This window comes from Solanum stenotomum, chromosome 5 (assembly GCF_019186545.1).
Source record: "Solanum stenotomum isolate F172 chromosome 5, ASM1918654v1, whole genome shotgun sequence".
NCBI classification, from domain to species: domain Eukaryota; kingdom Viridiplantae; phylum Streptophyta; class Magnoliopsida; order Solanales; family Solanaceae; genus Solanum; species Solanum stenotomum.
The window spans coordinates 6,076,208-6,099,653 of NC_064286.1; the positions used below are offsets into that span (position 1 = coordinate 6,076,208).

The window sequence follows — 23,446 nt, forward strand, 5'->3', positions numbered from 1 at the left end:
CAAAGATAAAGATGATTAATCTTATTTTAAGATGTCTATTTTTCATATACTTTTTTCTCCCATTATAGAATCGTACGAACGTTTAAAAGTAGATAAAAAAGATAATAGAGATTATGTCTCACAAAAATTACACTAAACACCAAAATTAGTTTTGACAAATTTAAAGGATCTAAATTGTTTAATGATATATTTAAAGGATTATTTTAGATTTATTCTTTTTTGTTTTTCTCTAAACTAAACGTAACTACGTAATTCAAAAAGAATAGTTTTTCTTCATTTTAAATTATGATATCTTTTATTTCAAAATGAAATATTGACACCATGAAGGTAATATTACTATTATATAAATTAACTTTGATAATTTTGTTAGAATTCAAGTTAATTTAATTTTAAGCTTTTTTTTGTCTTAATTTGAGTCTAGAAAAAAGGAAGATACATCTTCCCTCGTAAATTATTGCTAATTATTTGATTAGATTAATTTTAAAGTATATCACATTCCATGATATTGACATTAACGACTGATTTTATAATTATATGAAAGAGGAGTGTTTGTAGATGGAACACTAATTAATCATCTTAATAACATTGTTTTAACGAGTTAAACAATTTGAATAATTTCTAGAAACACATAGTAGAGAATAATTTATTATTAGAAGGAAGGAACGTACATTTTCCTACATTAATTAATTAATGTCCCATTTCATAACTTGTGTAAAATGTCAAAATTGTCTGTAATTTAAAAAATTATTTTGTGACTAAAATACTTATTAATATAATCAATGTACTGTTAAGGAAGGTGAAATGTATCATCACTAATGATGTCAATATATAAGGAAATCCAAAAATTATTTTCTTCAAAATCCGTTTTTGTCACACAAAAGTATTACTAGTAGTGAGGTAAAGCAGCAGCAACAACAATAACATATTCAGTATAATTTTATTGCCGATAAGACTCTCACTATTTGAAATAAACAGCATCAGTTCTATGTTATTACAGAATTACAAGCACTGGTACACAAACTAAACAAGCTTTCTTCCTCTTAACTACACGTTGGTTAACTCGAACGAGAAACAGAGAACGCGCTCAGGGAAAACACAACCTACCTAGCCCTCTCTCTTTAACACATCATGAAAAGCATGACATACAACATAGTTCTAAACCCCTGCTATGAACTGCCCTTAGTGGACATATTTGTACATTATTAAGAAGTTCATCACTTGCGTTCTTCCGAGACTTGGGCAGTCACCGAGCTAGCCTGACCATCAGCACCCGCTTCAGAGTTGTCTTGTTTGTTTCCTCCGCGTGCATCACCAGCACCTGAAGTTGTAAGCTGGCTAACATTATTTGTACTACCAAGAGTGGAGTGCATTCCACTGTTGGCACCTCCAAGTTGCATACCTTGCTGCTGTCGCTGTAGTTGTTGATGTTGAAGCTGCTGCTGATCGTGTAGTTGCTGTGGGTTGTTGAACTGCAGTGGCATCTTTGAAGTAAACATACCTTGTTGTTGAGTCATGGCTGCAGCCTGAGGGTGCTGCATGTAAAATCCTCCTTGTGGCATTGCAGGATGAGGAGCCATCTGTATGTCATGACAAACACCATAAACAAAACGCACATAAGTAGTAAATAAACTAAGCTAGTCGTCACTCACTTGCGTTGGAAGAGCTGGTGATTGTGGTTGAGCATCAGCAATAGCGGCCAAGTACATCAAGTTCTTCTGAAGTTTAGCCTGGTACCTATATCATCAGGATGTCGAGCTAAATCATCAGTAAAGGAAACACCAAATGGAAACTCAATTAAGCACTTCCATTGATTGAGTCAAGGAACAAGACAAATGTGTCTCATAATTAAATAGGAATATGAAGACCACCGACCATTATCACGTATGACATAAAAATGCTAATCAAATTTTAACTCCAGTGAACTTGGTCAACGAACGATAATAGTTGATTGTCACACTATACATTTATTCTCTCAAATACTGCTAACACAATTAATCAATAATTATAAGCTCACACTAATGTAACAAAACTAATCAATACTTGTAAGTTCTGATTAAATCTCTGCAAGTTTATCACCTATTTCTTTATTCAATTAATCAACTACACCTAAAGCCCAAACTAATTGCAGCCAAACATGAGAGGTTTCCGTAATTATATTCTGCCAGAATCTGCTGCTTTAGCTTGAGCCACGCCATCTCCTATGTTCCCCTTAGCCAGTCCATACTGTACCCACAAATCTGAAAATCATCCCAGAATTTTATTTTGACACTCTTGAGACTTGTTTGCACTCGATCGTGAGAGCTCTGCTTCTCTTTTCTGTTGAATCGTGACCATCTCTCTTGCTTGCCTTCACCTCATGAAAAGACAAGCCTATCTTCTCCCGCACTCCTCCTAACAGCTCCCTCATCTACCAAAGGTAAGGTCTCACTTCTGTTCTAAGCTCTCCCTACCAAAAAAGCCTCCCCCTTTTTTCCTTTGCTCCGTTGCTACAAAGGGTGTCAACTGTGTTTCAAGCAGTCGATCCCCCAATAGATCTCTTTCTTCACAGGAGGATAATCTGAAGAGAGAAGTGTAAAGAAAAAAGGACCAAGTGTAAAAAGAGCATGTATGTATATGTGCATGTGTCACGCTTGAGAAAATAACTATAATATAAAATATCAATTACAGACTATGATTTATAAACAGTACATCCATTAGCTCAAAAAAAAAAAACACCCAACTGACTAATTAGCATTGCATTTCTCACCTCAGTCCTTTTGCAAATGCAGACTCATCCTTATTATCACAAAATGCATCTTGCCTAAATCTACCCCTCAATCTTTCTACATACATTTTGTCTTAACGACATACCCAAAACCTAATAAAGCCTTCAACTCAATTACTACACCAAAGCAAAGACCGGCATCTGGTTACAAACACGCAAGTTGGGCCTCGAGAAATTTTGGCCAAAGTGCATCTGGTGGTTGTTGCCTATGCTCATTTAAATTATATCAATTAAACTAGCTCTAGAAGTTGGTTGTGGACCTTCAATACAAGATCTCAAAATCTTGTCTTTCGTACATGACATCATAATTGTGACATGTCAATGCTTAAAACCAAAAGAACATACAAGTTCAAGTACCAAAAGGGATAAGAGAGCATAGAGAAGAGTTGAATGGGGATGCCACCACTTACTGTGCACATTCAGCTAGTTTCCCAAGATTTTGATGGTCCAATATGGCCAAAATCAATGTCTTGTTCTCGTCCAGGTACTGCATCACATAACAAAACCCATTTTACCACAAGAATCCTGACACCTGAAAATATAAAGAAATACCTGAGGTGGCCGCAAAACCACTCAGCCGAGTAAGTATTTATTCTTTCAAAGTAGTTGTGTCATAAACATAACTGTGAACCATTCACCTACATTCATGAAAAGATTAAGAAGTACCGAGTCCATAAATAAAAATTTTAATGAGAAGTATGTCTAATTCTTCTAGTTAAAATGTCGAAAATAATATTTGGAAATTGTCAAAAGATATTTCATCAAATGTTCTAACCCTAATTATTTTCAAATATTTTTTTACTACTTGTGTTATCCAATCAACAAACATGATCATGCTGTCGATTTCAAAATAAATTCTTGCAAATAGGTCCAGTTGGAACATGGGTTGACTCCTAATTGCTAGAGAAACTATTCCAGATCTTCAGTAATCATAAACATAACAAACAACAACAACAACAACATACCCAGTGAAATCCCACTAGGTGGGGTCTGGGGAGGGTAGAGTGTACGCAGACCTTACCACTACCTCGTGGGGGTAGAGAGGCTGTTTTCAGGAGACCCTCAGCTCAAGAACATCAAATCTAAGTGACAGAAAGTAATGTGAGGAGTGAAACGTAGTAAACAGCATACGGCTAGGACTACTCCAAACGCTAACAACCCATACGCTCGCGAGGGACGGCAACACGCTAACCCTACTAACCTTCAACCTTAATACGCGACCTCCACTCCTTCCTATCTAAAGTCATGTCCTCGGTAATGTGAAGCCTAGACAAGTCTTGTCTAATCACCTCTTCCCAATACTTCTTGGGCCTACCTCTACCCTCCGCGTACCCTCTACCACCATAACCTCGCACCTCCTCACTAGGGCGTCTGCGCTCCGTCTCTTCACATGTCCAAACCATCTCAGTCTCGCTTCCCTCAGCTTGTCCACCACAGAGGCCACTCCCACCTTCTCCCGGATAACCTCATTCCTAATCTTGTCGCTCCTAGTGTGCCCACACATCCATCTCAACATCCTCATCTCCGCAACATGCATTTTTTGAACATGTGCATTCTTGAATGGCCAACACTCCACTCCATACAACAAGGCCGGTCTAACTACCACTCTGTAGAACTTACCTTTAAGTTTCGGTAGAATTTTCTTATCACACAATACTCCAGAGGCAAGCCTCCATTTCATCCAAGCAACCCCAATGCGATGTGTGACATCATCGTCGATGTCACCACTCCCTTGGATTACAGCCCCAAGATACTTAAAACTTTCCTTCTTAGGAATGATCTGTGCGTCAAGTCTCACTTCCACATCTGTCTCATCCAACACATCACTGAATTTGCACCCCAAATATTCTGTTTTGGTCCTACTCAACCTGAACCCTTTGGACTCCAGCGTTTGTCTCCACACCTCCAACCGCGCATTAACTCTATCCCGTGTCTCATCAATCAGTACTATGTCATCCGCAAATAACATACACCATGGGACCTTCTCCTGAATAGACCGCGTCAACTCATCCATCACCAAAGCAAAAAGGAAAGGGCTTAGGACTGATCCCTAGTGCAGCCCCATCTCAACTGGGAAATGCCCTGAGTCTCCTCCAACTGTTCTAACCCGAGTCTTGGCTCCACCGTACATGTCCTTTATCATAAACATAACCACCTTTTAAAAAAAATTGTAAGAAATGATTTTCGGAAGTTCAAAGCTTAATGCACAGATAAATATACTAACTTGTGTTTAATCTATAGATTACCATATTAATGGACTAAGCATCAACGTATTAGTGAATTCAAAAGAGGCGTACTTACAAGATATCCCTAAACTGTCAACCAATCCACATTATTACAGCAGCAATGATAGACACCTTATACCGGATATCCTCGTTCCTAATCCTATCTCTCCTATTATGCCCACACATCCATCTCAACATTCTTATTTTTGTTATTTACATCTTCTTGACGTGCGAGTTCTTGACCGACCAACGCTCTGCCCTATACAACATAGTTGATCTAATCACCACTTTATAAAACATACCCCTAAGGCTGTGGTACATTCTTACACACAAGACTCTGATCGAGCCTTCATTTCATCCCCTACCNCCCCCCCCCCCAAAAAAAAAAAAAAAACTCCAATACAATGTGTAACATCCTCGTCAATCTCCCAATTTCCTTGGAATATTGACCCCACATATTGTAGTTCTGGTGAAGAGTCAGTCAGGGAGGACAACCCAAAGCTTGGGGAATATTTGCCCAAGTCGACACTGGAAAAGACAGAAGTTTTTTGCAATTATAAGGAACTAAGCAATTAAATTCAACCACAAGAAAATGGTGGAGGAGCTGGCACATAAAGACTTCAGAGATAGAGAAACCAGTAAGGCATGGGATTCTTTTTACAGCAAACAAATGATATGATAATACAAGCGAGGAAGAAGAGAGATGAGAGGCCGAGTGGGTGGTGCTTGCATCTGTCAACACCGTGGTTTTGCGAATTGTTGTTGTGATGGTATATGGTGGGTTTTTGTTGACTGTTTTTGATGAGTTTGCATTTTTTTCCTTCTTTGTAAAATTCCACCATAGCTACCATCTTTCATAACCTTCACTATCACAAAAAAGTTCAGGTCACATAGAGAATTACACCACCCATCCCCTGTCTACTCCATCACCAATAAACCCCTTTCTTCTGCTAGAACACCCAACAATACACCGAGTATATGACCCCTGACCACTACATTCAGTTAAAGCCACACCTTTACAAAGTCAAGACTGTCGTTTGCACCCTCCTTCTATTAGAGCTTGATTCGGAAAAATAAAGTTTATATATCTGTGAAAAATGCTCTTGGTACAATATGGAAGGTCAAAGAAAGCTAAAGGTTATACACACATGGCGGATGAAACGTGAGAAAGAAAGAATGAAAAAAAATTAACTATTAAAGAAGATGTGAAAGCGTGTGTCAACAGTCAACACCTAGTTCTCATTTCATATGCAAGTCAGCTCTTAGGATGGAAATAATTCCATTTTGAAAAAAGTCTATGGTAATAATATAGGTGTGTCAATGAAAATCCGAGACAAGTCCAAGGGGGTATTTATCCCTTTCTCCTTGAGCTAAAGTTACATTTTCTTTCTTTGCCTCATAATTCCTTAGTATGAGAGGTAAGAAGAATATCATAGACCATTGGTTCTTACACAAGAAAAGAAATTCAGATGGATAGCCAAGACCAGTGATAATTCTATGATGAAATAACAACGAAAACATCTGAAGTATTTGTCTTATAATCCAAATGATTTAACTTACAAAGTTAACATAACCTGCCTCCTGATAAAGACTAAAATAAAGTACTACTATCAAATAAAGAAACTAATTCAAGACTATTAGGCCATTACCCCATTTTAATCAAACAAAGGTCTATAGGAAACCGTCCCTCTATCTCTCAAGCTAAGGGTTTAGTCTGCGTACACTCTACCCTCCCCAAGCCCCACCTACGGAATTACACTGGATATGTTGTCGTTGTTGTTTTGTCCATAGGAGTATGGAACACATCCAAACCCCCAACCCACCCACCACCCACTCCCTTGTTTGAAAGATAAAAACAACAAAATTACTATGTTATTACCTAGAGACAAATAAAGTAGTAATCTTTATCATTTTGAAAGACAAAACAATTAAATTCCACAATATTAGCTAATTTATCACACAACAAAGCAAAAAAAGTAGAAATTAGTAGCAAAAGATAAAACTAATAATACCTTTTGAATCTGCTCAGTAGTGATATTAGGAGAAGGAAAAGAGGGCATCATTGGAATCATGGGTGGTGGTTGCTGCATCCTTGTAAACTGCTCTTAATTATGATTCTTTCACAAACCCTAGTTTTTCTAATTGAAGAACAAAATGGGGAAAATCCCCAAATTTTGAGAGTTGGGTTAGGTGGAAGAGAAGGGTGTGTCGGGTTCCGGTTGGACCAAACGGGTCGGTGGATGCTTCTCCAAAGTTTCAAACTTTAAGGTATCACACCAAATTCTTATTCAAAGTCATGCTGAGCCCAATCCGATTTTTAGTTCCCTAAAGTAAATTTGGGCAGGTGATGACTAAATCTGATTTTTATTTCAATCTATTTTAATATCTCTAATTTTAATCTAAAACTCGTCCTTTGACACACCTAATTCAATTAGTTACGTACTTGAACTTTCATTTTGTTAGTGAAAGCTCGATTTTCTATCTTGTAATTCTCTTCCTTGTTTTTCCTTCCTCAATTCCTATTGAAATCTTAAAAAGAAACAAATGTTACCCTCTCCATTTCAAAATAAATGAACTGTTGAGGCAAATGGATATATACATACATTAAGAAAAAAAGTTTAGAACATAAATTGAACATCACTTTCCACATTTACTTAGAGGTGTGTGTCAATGGGTTCGGTTCGGTTTTAAATATTATTGGATCGATTTATTGATTTTTAAATATGCTAAACCGATAACCAAACCAATAACATATTTGTTATCGATTTTCAATTTATCGATTTTTGCTCTTTAACGGTTCAGTTTTTGGTTTAACCAATAAGAAAATACTTTCAAAACAAATATATGACTTGTCCACCAATTTAACGCGAAATTAAAAAGAGAGACATCAAATTATTACTCATTGAGTGCAAAAGTTCTGCTTAGTATAGTAAAAGTCTAGCGAATACTCACAATTCACAACCTTAGTTGTTGCCTAATCGACGAGAAGGAGTTGCTCGGATGGTAAGCACCCCTCACTTCCAACCTGAAGGTTGCGAGTTCGAGTTACCAAGGGAGCAAAAGGGGTGGGAGCTCCTAGGGAGGGATAAAAAAAAAGTTGTTGCCTAATCCTTGTCGCCATCGTTGCAAACCCTAGCCGTCACTGTTCTTAGTTCTTTAGGTTTTGATGTTGTGAACCTAAAGACTAACGTAATGCTAAAACCTAAAGGGTAAATGCAGATAGCAGAGTTAAGTAGTATTTATTGTGCAGGGTCCTTAAGCTATAGTCTAATATAGTGATTATATTAATATTTTTGTTTGATATTTATGTATGACTAAAAATTAAAATAGTTAATTATTATATTCTTAATGAGTTATCGATTAACCCAATAACTCGATATTAAAAAACTACTATCAAACCGATAACCCAATAGTTTTCTTTTATAAACCACTAAATAACCGCTAACCCAATAATAATAAACTAATAACGCTTTTTTTTATTTATCGATCGATTCGATTTTTGCACATCCCTACTTTTACTCCCTTTTAGTTATTTTTAAATTATCCTTGAAAATATAAATAATTCAAAGTAAAATAAAAAATATGAACAATTGTAACTTTCTTGAAATTATCACCTACAAAATATAAATAACAATAAAAAATGAAAGAAATTTTCAACAATTCTCCAAAACTTTAAACAATACACTTATTTTAAACTAATAAAAAAGAAAGCTCGACAATTTAGTTATTTTGATATGAAAGGAGTATTGTTTTTGAGGAAGTTAGTCGGGAAAATTAATTAAGGGTGACAAAAAAATTCCAAATTTAGTTATTATTTTTCTTCTTCTTCTTCTCTTGCTACTAATACTTTCTTCTTTTCTTATTACTTCAACTTACCTAATTTTCGTATCGAACTCTGTTCATATAGTACTGTCACTATTTTATAAGTATTTTCTATCTTTTATCAGTATAAATATTAAATAACTTTGTTTTTTAAAAAATAGACATATAAAAAGAAATTATCTTTTTCTCTCTATTCAATCTTGAATTCAGATTTTCGATGAGTATTGTATTTTCAATGTACAGGCAATAAGCTTGAAAGGGAGGTTCGTCATGATATGTGGAATTTTGTATAAAAGTGAACGACACAATTCATATTACAAAAAAGGATTTAAAATATTTTAAAATTATGTGAAATTAAAGAAAAATATTCTGATCAGTTAAAGTTTGATCTAAAAATACTTTTGCCGTCAATAATTTGATCAATAGGATATTTGAAAGAACTACAACGACACCATTAGTCATGTGATATATCCAAACACTTAAAGGTCATTTGATTTAAAATCAGAATATCCAAAGATTATAATTCTAGAATTAAAATCAAAATTATAGCCTAAATAACTTATTCCACCTTTTATTTATATGGAATAAATTTAATCCAAAAGTTAACCAAAATAGGAATATTGTTGATGTAAACATAATTGTTCACTGAAAATGGGAAAAAGAAGGACACGTAAATATAAGGCCAGTAGGCCATAATGCCTTAAATTGAATAAAGTTATTGATTGAGAGTGTAAATTAAAGATGCTAAGAATCAACCATTCTACTTATTAAATAATTCTCATCGAAATATTGAGTGTTCGAATTTTGAAAAATGAACTTGGTTGGTTTAGTTTATATTTAAATTATTATTTTATATTTTATCTTTTAAAATTCAATATTATATATATATATATATATATCACATAAAAATGCATTTTTCCTTATTTATTTTATATCCTTAAGTACCTCTCGAATCTATTATCATTTTCTGCTCTCTTTTTTTCTCTTTAAATAAATTTGTCTTAATATACTCGATTATTAAAAATTCTTATATAATTGTGAGTCTTAAATAAGGGGAGAAATCACGTAATAATTTTGAATATTAATATTGATTGGATAATAATTTAAATATTTTTTCAAATTTTTATTTAGAATTCCCATAATATCTCCTCCCCTCATATTCGATCATTAAAATAGTTATTATATTACAATTATGGTTGTTAAGTGCATTCAAATTAAAACAAACATATGTTTAAATTAACCGTACAATATTAACAGATAGCAACCATCCAATACATAAGTTTCAACACTGATTATTATCAATTATATATTATTTTATATATATATACTTATAAATTTATTCTCTCTTTAGGAAGATTCCAAAATAATTAAGCTTCCTTCTTCATTTTGTTGAACATGTATCAAATATTGTGAACATTTCTTTGTTTCTGTGATGAATCTTTGATTAATATATATATGATTTTCATCAAAGTAAATGTCATATCATGAAAATCGTCAGTTGCCAATTATATGTATTATTATTTTTTTAGTTTTTTTTTATTTCATTTCAATTGTTCCATATAATCTTGATTTGTTTCATAATTTCCGAAATTGATATAAAATAATTTTTTTTAACCAAATAGTAAGAAATAGTATTACTTAAGAAAATTTTTAAATGAGGAGAAAAAGGAAAGAATGATCTTCCAATTAAAGAGGACATTTAATTCCTTTAATCAATGCTATAACTTTCTTTCATTAATCTTCTTTTAAGAGTTTTTAAATTTCTTATATCATTAATATAATTTTTTTTTCATATTTTTGAAAATTTTCCTATATTAGAATTAAAATATAAATATTGCATAAAAATGTCATCTCATAATTTTTTTTTACTTTCTCATATCACATTTTTATTAGAAAAATATAGAAATCAATGCAATATTTATTGGTATTGAAAAATAAGCAACAAAATAATAATTATTAATATTTTAAAAACAAGTTACATTGAATTTAATATATTAAAATATGAATTTTTTTACTTTTAATGACATTTATCATAGCAGTCATTATGCATAATAGTAGTTACATACTTACATGACCATATAAATAATATTGATTAATTTACTCCGATCGTGTTTCATATTAATGATAAGAATATCTATTTTTATATATATCTTTTCAAAAGAAATACATTTTAAAAAATATTAGTGTTGTTGTCTATGAAACATGATTGAAGAATTATATATAATTTTATATTTAATTTTTTGGAAGCCTTCCATCAACTTAATAAATGTTACACATTTTCTTTGTTTACATTTCCATTCCTTCTTTGTAATTCTTTGTTCATTTTAGTTTTGCTTTTAAAAATTTAGAAGTTTTGCAAAATACTTATGAATAAAAATTATAAAGTGTGTTTAGATTATATTTCAAAAAATAAACTAACAACTCATTTTAGATTTCAGAAGTTATATTATGTCATTTCAACATTCAAAAAGAAAAATATATATAATAAAATTTTAAATACGAAGTTTTTATCGATCGCTCGAAGCGCGAGTTGATTCCCTAGTTTCTTTCATATTGTTGGGTTTGAGGCTGACTTGTTTTGGTGGAATTAGACGAGTGTCATCACGTCTATTTTTGGATCGTGACAATATAATACTTCTCATCTTTTCTCATTCTTTTTCACTTGTCCCAATACAAAGTAAGACCATACTATTTATAGGTAAGGAATACTTCCGTGCAATGAATTTGAAAATTATGGATAGTAAATTGAATAAATGAATAGCCTAAGAGTTACATAAATCACAAACATAACGGGGTATATAGTAATTATAGGAGTTTCATAGAACCTTATTACCACATTTTATCACAAACTAATTGAAAATTAAGGGGAATGAAATGCCATCAATAACAAGTAAATGCTGCACAAAAGGCAGCACTTTATTGCCCTTCAACGTGCAAACTGCAAAGAATACACAACAAGTATTGTCAACGTGCAGCACTTGACATTGTCAAATTAAGAATACAATAATGCAATTTAATATAATATTAAAATGCTATAATATTAAAATAATAATAATATATGTTCTTGAAAATGTGGATGCAAAAAATATAAATGTGAAGAATTGTTTGGCTACTTTTCCCTAAACATGTAGCAATAGGCTACCCTCAAAATCAAGAGCAGAGCTAATGTGTCAGTAATAGATTCAGTTGAATTTAATAGTTTTGATTCAAATTTTATACCTAAGAGAAAGTAAAAAAGAGTTAAAGAAATAATATATTTGAATTATTATTTTTTCGCGGGATTTACATCTCTATTATCCCTTTTTCTATTTAAATTATCACCATCGATATATTAAAAAATATATTAATTTAGTAAATGGTGATAATTCAATTGCAAAAAGAAAATAATTGATAGTTGATCTAGTCCACATCGAGATATATTTTAATACATAGATAATGATATATCGAGTAAGATAAGAGAACAATTGATAGTTCCAATATGTTTTTTTACCATAAACTCAAAGTTAAAACTATCAAGAGTTAAATATTAGCTTTATAACGAACCATATGAGATTTTGCAGAGTATATCCTTCTCAATGACAATATATGCTCATATGACTAGGGATGCTTATGATTGAATCTAAATTGATTTTTTTCTTAAAAAAATTTAGATCAATTAAATCGATTTTTAAAATATGCAATTTTACACCATAATTGAATAATAATTGTTTTAATGGTTGGAAAATGGTTAAATTATCATCCAAATATTGATATCCTCTGTTATTATGTGAATTCTTCCCTTATTTAAGACTCATAATTATATAAGAAATTTATTAGTGGTATATTTAGATAATTTTATTTAGAGAAAAGTGGCAAAAGAGGCATTTCTAAGGAAACAAAATAAATGACAAAAATAAAGAAATTATATTCATTTTTGTTTGAAGGAAGATGAGAGAGAGAGAGAGAGAGAGAGAGAGAGAGAATAAGAGAGATAGACTTGAAGAAATGGAATAAATGCCAATAATTTATGAGGAAATAAATATGATTTTGTACAAGTTTTTTGGTAATTTTTTTTTTAAAAAAAATATCAATATTTTGAAAAGAAAAAAAGATAAATAATGATACTGCTAAATGAAACATGTCATCTTACGTTTTTTTAATTATAAGAAATGATCTAATTTTTTTTAAAAAAAAAAGTGACTAAAGGAAATAATACAAGTAACATTAATGATGAGATTGAGAAATGGTAGGAAAATCGATTAATAACATTGATGATGATAAGAATTAAATATGATTATCTTAAATATAAAATTGTAAGGTAAGATTTTGAATTTTTAAAATTAAGAAAAATATTACAAAAACACTATAGAAAAGAAAATAATGAATATATTATTTATAGTTTAAAATATTGCACCAGCAATTAATAGTATCTATATTTTCTTTTATAGCTAATTTGAAATACCTTAAAATAGTTCCTTTGTTACTTTTTTTTTTTTTAAAAAAAAGAAGTTAACTATATGAATAAATTAGAGCATTGATAAATTCAATAATAATTGACTTATCCACTATATCTAACACACACATAAAAAAATAAAATAAAATAAATACTTCTTTTAAGGTGAAATCATATATATATATATTCTTTATTGTAACTAATATTTACATGCTATGTTATCCCCAATACTTTCATACAGCATCCTAATAATCTAATATTGGATATATAATGCTACATAATAAATTCTTTCGTATGAGTAATATCCTTTAAGGAAAAGAACATCTATATATACATTTGTTTTTGAATTAACATCATACATAATTGTGTAATCCTAATGTCTGAAATAAATATTATATATAAATTTAATTAAAGACGCATAAAGCAAAAATAAAATAGAAAATATTTTAAAGAAGAAAGGAATTAGTGGAACAAAGAAAATGAAAGAAATAATGTCAGCATTAATTCCGGCTCTTTTCAAATCACAAAATAATTTTTCCTTATTCTCCTCCTAATTTGATAAGAATTTCATAAATAAAATGATTTTCTTTCTTCAAATAATTCTTCCTTATTTTTCTCCTCCTAATTTGATATGAATTCCATAAATAGGTTGATTCTTTCTCGAAATAATCTTCTTGTCCTTTGAACAATCTTCACTCATATAAATTTCTTAGCCAACTATTTTTTTTTCCAAACACAGATCTCTTTGTAGGAAGAATTCTAGTCCAACATTCGTTAAAAAAAGTCTTTTATTTTGATGAGATATTGTTATTGCATGACCTTTCTTCTTACAATAATGTAGTCACTCTCTTTTTTCTCTTTGGATAGAGTAGAATTGTGTATTAATGTGATCAATCACTCTAATACGAAGTTAGACGAAATCTGTTGAAATTATGAATTGTTCACGAGTCATGACGATGACACTGACACACATATAATATCAAATCTACGAAATTTACTATTCAAAGAAGTATATATACAACTTAATTTTCGGATATTGATTGACGTGAAGAAGAAGAAGAAGAGGAGGCAAAGTTAAGAAGTATATTATTATTATTGTTGTTGTTGTTTATGGATGCTGAAATCTTTTTATAGTCTAAAATATAAACAGTTGTCATTTTCCATTTACTTAAATGTATTTTAATGTAATGAATGTTTTAAATGGTGTGATTAATTGGACAATGCATTTAAACACTTTCAGTTTTTTCAAAATATAAATAAAAAATAGAAAACAAATATAAAATGCCAAAAAAAGAGATAAAAGATAAAAAAGAATGCTGGTCATAGAGAGGTGCCACATCAGATTGTCTATATTCAGCTTTATATATATATATATATATATATATATATATATATATATATAGAGAGAGAGAGAGAGAGAGATATAGATATAGATTCGGAAAGTAATACAATAATAACCTAGGAACGGAAAAACTTAGTCATCCTAGAAAACCCCAAAAATCTGGTTGTCACGTATATAAGCCTCTAATGTATAAAATATGGAATTGAAAAATAATTACAAATCGTAATGTCTTTGTTTTCTCGAATAGAACAAAACATAACATAAGGAACAAGAAGGTCCACCAAGATGACAAGCAGCTACCTCTCAACACTTTGTCTTGAATGAGACACAACATCTCATCATCAAACTGCCGCTCATGACTCTGCTCAACTAAGGAAGAACGGACCTCTATAAAAGCAATCAAACCACTACTATCCTCATAAATCTGCAATCGGACAAGACTGTTGGCTAACCTCTGAACATTTCTAGCCAATAGTCTCTTCTCTACATTGATACCGGTAAGACTCCCCATACTAAAAGTCTTCCTACTCAAAGCATTGATCACCTCATCGGCCACCACATTGGCAAATGACGACAATTAACCATCAATTCAATCTCTACTACTAAGGGGCGGCTCAAAGGTAGCCCACAAATGTTAAAAGACCCAAAAATATGAAGTACTTCATGTTTATGATGATTTTTCTTTTAAATTGTGCTCGATTAATTATTATTTTTTATATTTTATTGAGCCATAAATCAAAAGGCAAGAATCTTTAATTTTTTAACTAAGAAATCTGTAAGGTAAGGGTTGCAAGGTCTGAGTTACCTTTTTCATTTATTTAAATGTCATATTTTTATAAGCGATGAAAACTCAAACAAAATGTCAAAATTCAATAACTGAATATAAAATTAAAATTTTGAATTCGTCTATATCTATAATGCACAGTAAGAACCACTATAAATTTAGTTATTCTAACACCATAATCATATCTAATTGTCAAATAAAATGAGAGATGGTAAATCAAACCACATGCATGGTGAGCAAATTAAAGTTTTCATTATTGATACTTCACAAAAACAACCCATAATAGTGATGACAATCGACAAGGACAATTCAACATGTCAAAAGATAGATATAATCCACTAAAGATGCTTTATGTTTGTTGGCCTCACCGTTTGTACCATAATTTTAAGAAAAAGACAGTTTGGTCTATGAAATATTTTGGCAATTTCTTTTTATTTATCTATTTTTGGAAAACAAATATAAGATTATTTCATATTTATACATATTGATGAAATGTAGCATGATATATTTTACGTGTATTTTAATTATTTTATAAGTATTTATTATCTTTCATCGATATGAGTATCAAACAAAACTTTCTTTTAAAAAATAGACAGATAAAAAGAATATATATATAAAAAAACAAATCAAATTTTCGATGATTTTGATTCCACTTTATTTTGACCTACAATTAGGCCACTCATATACGCTTTGACTTTAATTCTAGGAAGAAAAAAACTCAAAAACAACAGACACATTTTTTTCTTATAAAGGAGAAAATACAAAGAAATAAGTGACAGTCAAATGATGTAGTGTAGAAATAAGTGACAGTCAAATGATGTAGTGTAGCAAATGAGATGTTTCTCTTTTAATTAGAGGTCTTAAATTTGAATTCTGAATATGAAAAATATTTGATAATAGTCCTTAGTGTTTTTCTTAATGCAGTCTATAAGCTTGAAAGGAATATATCAAGAAATGTCCATCAGAATATGTTAGATCCATTTGGAATACATTACTAATCCAAATCAACTCATAAAAAAATTATGTAATGAAAAAAGATAAATAAATTATTTTGTATCAAGTAGTATATAACATACTTGTACTACAATAAATCATTTCCAGAAAGCTCAATCATATATGTAGAGTTTTTTTTTTTCCTTTTTACCACAAAACTGGTAAAAAAGAAAATAATTAATATCTGAGGTCACAAATTTACTTTGTGTCTTTAAGAAATTTAATTTTTTCACTGTACTTAAGGTTATGAATTTCTTAATTCCATCTAGAATAAAACGGATATACCTATTAATAAAGTAGAGGTAACTCAAACTTCAATTATCGAATTCAAAAGTCAGCAATAAAGCAAACGAAAACTCGATATTTGTTTGTAGAAAATATATGCAAAAGAAGTAAATTTCGATGATAAAAACGAAAGGAAAACCTCATTATTTATAACAAACTAACTGGGTTGAAGAGGTGCGAATTCACCTGTTAAGAATATGTATAGTATCTGTCAGGAGGAAATGTAGGAGCATGTCCTTTCTGAATATTTTATGCAAATTTTAAATTAATTCCGCAAATAAATAAATTAATATAAGGAAAAAGAAAATTAATTAGTAAAAATAGTAAGTAAATTTTGTCTCAAAAATTATCAATCAATCACATCATTTGCCAAAGCAAGCAAATAACGATGATAAAGGTGTGAGGAAAAATCTTATTCTAAGCTCCTTAACAAAAATTATCAATCAATCACATCATTTGTATTATTCATATTAAAAATACAAAAGATCTTCTCTTCACCACTAATAAACAAAATTGAACATATATATTTGCATCTCCATCCATCCCTTCGTTATGCTTTCTCATCTCTTAACAGTATTTTGATTATGTTCTTGGATTTAAGCACAGACATGCCTTTACAAGGATTCTGATTCCAATGTTATATTTACCACAAATAACGTTTGGAGCTACTTTTGTGACACACAAGCATGAACAACCACTAGATATGTTTGGCTAAAAGTGCATGAGGTGATTTAATTTGATGTGTTTGTGACTCAATGAACTTGGTGAGAACGCAATACATGGTGTGTTAATTAGACATACGTCATGATATAACTATTTTTTATATAAAAATACGGTACTTAAAAAAAAAATTAAAAAGAAGAAGTTAAAAAGGTGATGAGTGTTGAAAATGGTATTAGAGTAGATAATGTTCTGAAATCAAATCTTACCATCACTCATATAAAATTTTATTTAATGTATTTGGTCCAAAAAAAATAACCAGGCATGCATATAAAGAGCAGGTTGAAAATACATTTTTGACAATGAGCTTATTATCTATTGAGTTTCAAATCTTATATCAATATTTGCTTCGCAAAATTTCTTAATTAAAAAGTGAAATCGTTATAAAATAGTATAAATTATAGGAACCACATATTATAAGTACTAAATAATATCCTATCCCTTCTAGTTTTCTATTTATCAAAAATCCCTTAAAAATGATGTTTGCAAGATACATAGCGTTGTGCACGGGAAACATTGGGTTTGATACATTCCACATAGCTTTGTGCACGGGATACATTAGGTTTGATACATTCCACATAGCGGGATACATGCGGGATACATAGCGTTGTGCACGGGATACATAGCGTTTGATACATTCCACATAGCAGGATACATAGCATTGTGCACAGGATACATGCGGGATACATAGATAAATAAGGGATTTTTGAAAATTTTAAAATAAGTAGAGATAAATGGATATTAAGGTAAGTAAAAGAGTGTAATTAAGTAATTTGTCCAACATATATTAGCCGTCGTACATGTATACATGGGAAGATCTAAGGGAATGTGGCCCTTTCAGACTCTCAATAAAAAATTACATTATGATAGATTTTGAATCTCTTAAACATGAGATTAGATGTTGACTCAGTGGTTTAGAGGTCCTTAATCACCTTGAGGTTCCAAGTTGAAATCTTAATCACTATATTTTTTTTAATATTTTGAACGCCGTTAGTGAAAAATAATGAATCCACCATTATATATATATATATATATATATATATATATATTAAAACATACAATAAAATCCACTATAAAATGAATATCTATTTTTTTTTATAATAATTTTAAAATATCACTAAATCGAATAATTAGTGGGCCTCGAGTTGTTATGTACATAATTTTCCTTGCTTTAAGTTTTTTTCATATATACAAAAAAAGACCTATAATTACTCAATATAGTAGGATCTTTTTCATTTACCAAACATAGAATGTTTCTTTTTTCAAAATATTTACAAAATTATGCTTCAAATCTCGCTTACAATTTCACGTATATATGTAATATAAATTCTATTATTAAATATGTATATAATTATATAACTTTGTATAAGTTATGTAACGACCTGTTTTCGTCGTTATAGAAACGCCAATGGGGGAAAATTTGGGACTGGAAAACTTTTTCGTAGTATTTGGATTTTCTCAACCTAGTCCAGATTTGGACGAAATCGGAGTCATTAAGGTGTAGGAAAATCTGGTAACAATTGGGTGATTTATTTATGATTATGATTACATGGGTGGATAGATAACTCGTTAAGGAATCCGTACGACTTTATGAAATTGAATTCGGGCGAGTAGAACTCCCGGAATCGACCTTAGCGTAAAAGGTATTTTCTTAGCGTTGTTGATTAGGGGTGTGTTGTGAAATGGGGATTTTGGAATTCTTTAAATAGCTCACTGGTTCATGCAAGCAACCTTGGTGGGTGTTTTGGCTGCTCTGGCGGGGCCGCTGAAGCGGGATGAGGACCGTTGTGGCGGGCCAAACGCGACTTAAAGTCATAAATAAATCCCTAAACGACCTCATTCTGCACTTTTTGATTTTTAGAGCTAAAGAACGAACTCCAAGCGACTCCTAACAGTTTTCCACCATTCTTGAGGTTAAAGGTAAGTTTTTCACTCCCCGAATCCGTTTTTCGATTCGTAGAACGTAATAGAATGGACAATTAATGATGGGGGAGGTTTTTGATCTAGATTCTATAGTGGAAACAACCCTATTTTTGATATTTGGAATCATGAGTATGATCTAGGGTTGTTAGAATTGTTAGTAATCCGGGTAATTAGCGATTGTTTATTGATTCCCATATTATATTGATTGTTTGTAGATTAAGAACAAGCGGAACGAATTCGGAAAAGGAAGGATCAAGTTTCTTAGGGTTTCAAGCTTGTTTTGAGGTAGGTGATGGTTGTGATTCTATGATTGTGTGATGTATGTTTGTTCTTGCCTCATTATGATACATGTATGTATATGAATGTTGCATTATTAATCATACTTATTGTAAATGAGATAGAAGAATGATGGTTACCATGAAATCATGAGTTAGTTGTATGATCTTGAGGATATACTTGTGATTGTGATTGTGGTGTGTTGAATGGATCGGTTGCCACATTCCGGTATAACTAACTTGGATCGGTTGCCACGTTCCGACATAATTATGGGATCGGTTGCCACGTTTCGGCATAATCATTGGATCGGGTACCACGTTCCGATATGCTAACTATTTGGGTTTGGGTTCCATGAGAGGACCAATGACTTGTCATAATTGTGTATTTTGAGACATGTGAAATTGTTCGTTGTTCGTTGTTCATAAATGTGATGATATTGTATATGTTCGATATATGCATGTGATTATATTGTTGTTGACTTATGTATGTTGCACTTAGTAGAATAATCGCGTGATCCTACCAGTACACTGACTTAAAATAAGTTGGGAAGTGTTTGACAAGGTAAAAAATGACTTAAAATAAGTCAAAAACCAAAAGTAGGTCTCCCCCTACTTTTTATTTTTTGACTTAAAAGTCATTTCAGTTTGACTTTTTATTTTTGACTTAAAAGCTATTTTTTTAAGTCAATCCAAACGGACTCTTAGTCCCTTCATTTTAATTTGTTTTGCTTTTTTTTTTTTTGACTTGAGACGGAATTTTAGAAATTAAAAAAAAAATTGAATGTTATATTCTTAATTTAAATATATGTTAAACTTATCAAAATATTATAATATGAAACCTGACAAGTGAAAAGTTAAAATTAAATAATTATTAAAAATAAAAAAATATTTTTTTAAAATGAACTAAAAATATACAGTACTATCAAATAAATTGGAAAAGAGAAAATAGCTGAAATGGTCCTTGATGTATAGGGCTTAAAGTATTTTGATCCTTAATATAGTACTATAGTGGCTCATTCTAAAACATTGGGTAATAACTAAGAAGATTTTCTGGAACACTAAAATTGAAAATAAAACTAAAACATGCTTGTAATTGTAAAATTAGAGTGAAGCATATATTTTACATTTAGAACATGTAGTCATACTTTAGTTTATTGCCTATTTTTTTTAAGAAATAAATGCTCACCTTATTAAAATAGTCCTTGAAATATAGTAAAAGATGGTATTTTGATCCATTGCCCTAAAACTAACCATTAAGATAAAAATTGTTGTTAAATTTAACGGTGGATCCCACGATATTGACACCTAGCAAGCCCTTCTCCGTCAAATCTTCTTTCTTCACTAAAAAAAAAAAAGTCCATTCTTCTTTCCATTAACAAAATCCGGCTCACAAATTAAAGTCTCTCTAAATTTCTAAATAACATTATTAAAATTCTATTTTGCTCAGTTAAACTATCTTAAGAAAAAGTAAAGAGCACTAATAAATAGTAAGACAAAGAAATCACAACCATTTTATCAAGAACACTTTAACAAAATACACAAGACTCAAATTAGTGATTCTGCCAAGCATGTTCACTTACTAGTTTACCACTTAGAAGATCTGTAAGTCAAAAGTACAAAACAGAACTCTGAAGTGATCCTTCAATAAGAGACTATATGATTAAAGCTTGGAAAAAACTGATTTATGGCAATCTTCTGAGAGGAATTAATAAAGTGTTTTATTTGATTTATTTTGTTTGTATCTGTATCGATGGTCTCATCTTTTTTATATTATTTTTTGTATGTATGAAAGTGCAAATTATCAAAGTTGTTTCGTAGAGGTAGATAGAGATAAGAAGTGAGTGTAGTGTGAGTTATTTTTCTTGTAATAATATGGCAGGTGGTAGATTGAAGATGGGGAATATTCTCTAATGGTGGTGAATGAGAGAAGATTGAAGGAGAAGAGGAGTGTCATGTGTCAATATTGTGGGACCCACTGTTAAATTTAACCACATTTTTTATCATAATGATTAGCATCTTTTATTATATTTTAAGCACTGTTTTAATAAGAAAGATGATATATATGAATGATCAAAATGCTTCAACTCCTATACATTAAGGACTATTTTGATCAATGAAAAATCCTTACATAAAACTATGAACAAAATTAATATTAAAAAATAGACAAAAATTTAGAAGAGGACCAAAAATGCACCAATATTACTAACACGAAAAATTATTAGTGCTCCATGTGAAAATGAGGGACTATTTTGGGCTTTCTCTTTGATTTTCTACCTAATAATAAAAGCATAGAAAAATTTAATTGACAATTGATGGTTGGTGGGGAAATAGGATCTTAAATAATTGTACGGAAAACAGTGCATCAACTGCCAAAAAGCAAGTCACACAGTTTCCCACATCTGATTAGCATAAAAATATTTCAATTATTTCTGTCCACATAACCTCTCATTGTACTATGAAGGTATTATTCTTTTCGCGGAATAATTTATTTGCCCTATTTTGATTTAATACAAAGTAAATTAAATTAGAGTTTTCAACAAATTTCATTTCTGGGAAATTATGACAAGAGTGATAATTTTTTTCTTTAAGAATATGTGAAAATGTATGTGATAAGCTTTCTTTCTTCTTTTTCATTCGCCCATTATACGACTTTCAAATTCAACTTGTGATGAATTTCGAGTGACAAAGTCAAAATGTAATGTCATTTGTCTAATATTTTGAGATGTGTTCTTCTGTTATACTAGTCCTACAACTCTTTTTACTAAACGTTCGAGATTCATAATGAAGTGTAACTAATCTGAATTCATGTGTTGAAGGTAGATAAAGGGGTTATGTAAATTACGAATTGAGCTGAATACGAAAATTTTGGTCAAAGTTTTATATTTATTTCAAAAAATTTGTTAAAAATGTATAAATCATTTAAAACTTAGTAATTCAAAGTTTCCTATAATTGTTTTGTATTAAAATTAATTAGGCAACCTACGTTTCCTCTATATGTGTGCTCAAAGATCTCACTTGAATGCCATTGGTTGACTTTACTATTGTTTTACTCCTTAATCGTAGTATATTATAATAATGATAATAATGGTGGATTAAGTGGATACTCTCAATCTACAATAATCTAATAATCTAATGTAGTAAATTTTAAATTATAGTATTGGACATAGACTAATTAGTGCTCCACACAAACCTAATTTTTTTAAATCTTTCTATTTATTACTACTTCTTCTGGTTCATATTAAGTAAATTGTTAAAAAAAATTTATAATCTAAAATAAATAAATTATTCAAAGTTCAACAAACTTATATGTTTCCGAAGAAAGTTCACGTAAAACATTAACAACTATGAAATAAAGAAGAACTCAAGACATCATTTGACATCAACAACGACTATAGTAATTGTCAAATAAAAAAAAGTTGTAAATTGCATTTTTCAAGTTTAAAGTAAGAAGAATCTTGAGCCATTATTTATAATATATATGAATTTTACGTTTGAATATTTCAAGGAAAAAAAGTTAGTTTAGGCCATTAATTTCTATCAATAGATGGTTGACCGGGGGGTGGGGGTCAATTTACAAATAATAGTTGGCCATATTTGTTTAATTCATTATTTTAACTTCAAATTTTAAATTATATAATTTAAAGTTTGAAAAAACATGTTTTAGGAGATTTTCATTTGTTTTGAAGTTTTCAATCACAACATTTATTAAACTATTTTTTTTTTAATATTCAAATGAAATTTCAACTTTCACATATTTTTTTAAAAAATATTCAACTCAAAATATACAATTTTTTGCTCAATCAATTCATGGCCAAAATTCTGCCAAATGTTTTTTCAATAATAATGAAGTACCAAGCAATTAGTTTCTTACCTAACCTTTT

At 30.5% G+C, this 23,446-nt stretch overlaps 1 protein-coding gene across 3 annotated transcripts; it reads right to left on the minus strand.

Moving 5' to 3' along the window:
- Positions 1–925: 925 nt before the first annotated feature.
- On the minus strand, positions 926–7,246 carry LOC125866192 (GRF1-interacting factor 3-like). 3 transcript variants are annotated; one of them, XM_049546505.1, is made up of 4 exons: positions 7,002–7,246; positions 3,175–3,296; positions 1,650–1,734; positions 926–1,577 (listed from the first exon to the last, which is right to left on the minus strand). In XM_049546505.1, the coding sequence occupies exons 2-4, from the start codon at positions 3,255–3,257 to the stop codon at positions 1,215–1,217; spliced, it is 531 nt and encodes a 176-aa protein (XP_049402462.1). In that variant the 5' UTR covers positions 3,258–3,296; positions 7,002–7,246; the 3' UTR covers positions 926–1,214. The 3 variants fall into 3 exon arrangements, with proteins under 3 accessions (XP_049402462.1, XP_049402460.1, XP_049402459.1); XM_049546503.1 differs by having other exon boundaries at positions 3,175–3,316; XM_049546502.1 differs by having other exon boundaries at positions 3,175–3,251; positions 7,002–7,243.
- Between the last annotated feature and the right edge of the window lie 16,200 nt (positions 7,247–23,446).

What these genes read in the sequence shown, in the direction of transcription:
- LOC125866192 (XM_049546502.1), bottom strand. Translation starts at nt 7,079, where the DNA reads ATGCAGCAACCACCACCCATGATTCCAATGATGCCCTCTTTTCCTTCT. An exon ending in CTACTGAGCAGATTCAAAAG is followed by an intron (nt 3,252 to 7,001) that starts GTATTATTAGTT and finishes TATGTGATGCAG; the next exon opens with TACCTGGACGAGAACAAGAC. An exon ending in CACCAGCTCTTCCAACGCAA is followed by an intron (nt 1,578 to 1,649) that starts GTGAGTGACGAC and finishes CATGACATACAG; the next exon opens with ATGGCTCCTCATCCTGCAAT.